Here is a 520-nt window from a genome sequence, read left to right as displayed (position 1 = left end):
AAATACAATTTATAGAGAAATCTACTATCCAATGAATATAAATGGTTCTGTGAATCCTTGATCAAAATAATTTAACAATCTCTGTATTTACCATGTGGATAGCAGATTGAAGAGGCAATGGTTTTGGAAGTCGCCCCAGCAAGCATGAATTCCAGAAAATCACGTGCAGACCGATGATTTGGGTTTCCTTGCCTGCAGGCAAGAGAGAGAGAGAATTATCATTATTTTATCAATTTACCTATTTAAAAAAAAATGATTTCATTACTAGAAGAAATCCTTAAGAGAAACAAGCCAATGCCACTTGCCAATCCTATATGTATAACGGTACACAAAATAAGAAATAATAAAGACTTACCGATATGCTGCAAGATTTGCCTTGATTGCTTCATAAATAACAAAATGAATAACGGTTTCGGAGATACCATAGTAAGATGCTGTAATTCCACGGTAGAATCCAGGAATTCCCTGAAGAGATGAATAAAATGGCATTAGAAAATAATTATAGGTATTTTGATTGTAC

The 520-nt window shown here is 33.5% G+C and overlaps 1 protein-coding gene across 1 annotated transcript in view; it reads right to left on the bottom strand.

Moving 5' to 3' along the window:
• Window positions 1–520, bottom strand: part of LOC119585811 (solute carrier family 25 member 36-like) — a gene marked incomplete at its 3' end in the record, with an annotated part of 29761 nt that overhangs the window by 3551 nt on the left and 25690 nt on the right. The window contains 2 exon segments of the mRNA XM_037934532.1: window positions 92–192; window positions 356–465. Coding sequence (XP_037790460.1) covers window positions 92–192; window positions 356–465 — 211 coding nt within the window.

The sequence above is a fragment of the Penaeus monodon genome, chromosome 20 (assembly GCF_015228065.2).
Source record: "Penaeus monodon isolate SGIC_2016 chromosome 20, NSTDA_Pmon_1, whole genome shotgun sequence".
NCBI lineage: Eukaryota > Metazoa > Arthropoda > Malacostraca > Decapoda > Penaeidae > Penaeus > Penaeus monodon.
The sequence above is the reverse complement of the archived record's forward strand: the minus strand, read 5'-3'. Positions and strand labels throughout refer to the sequence as shown.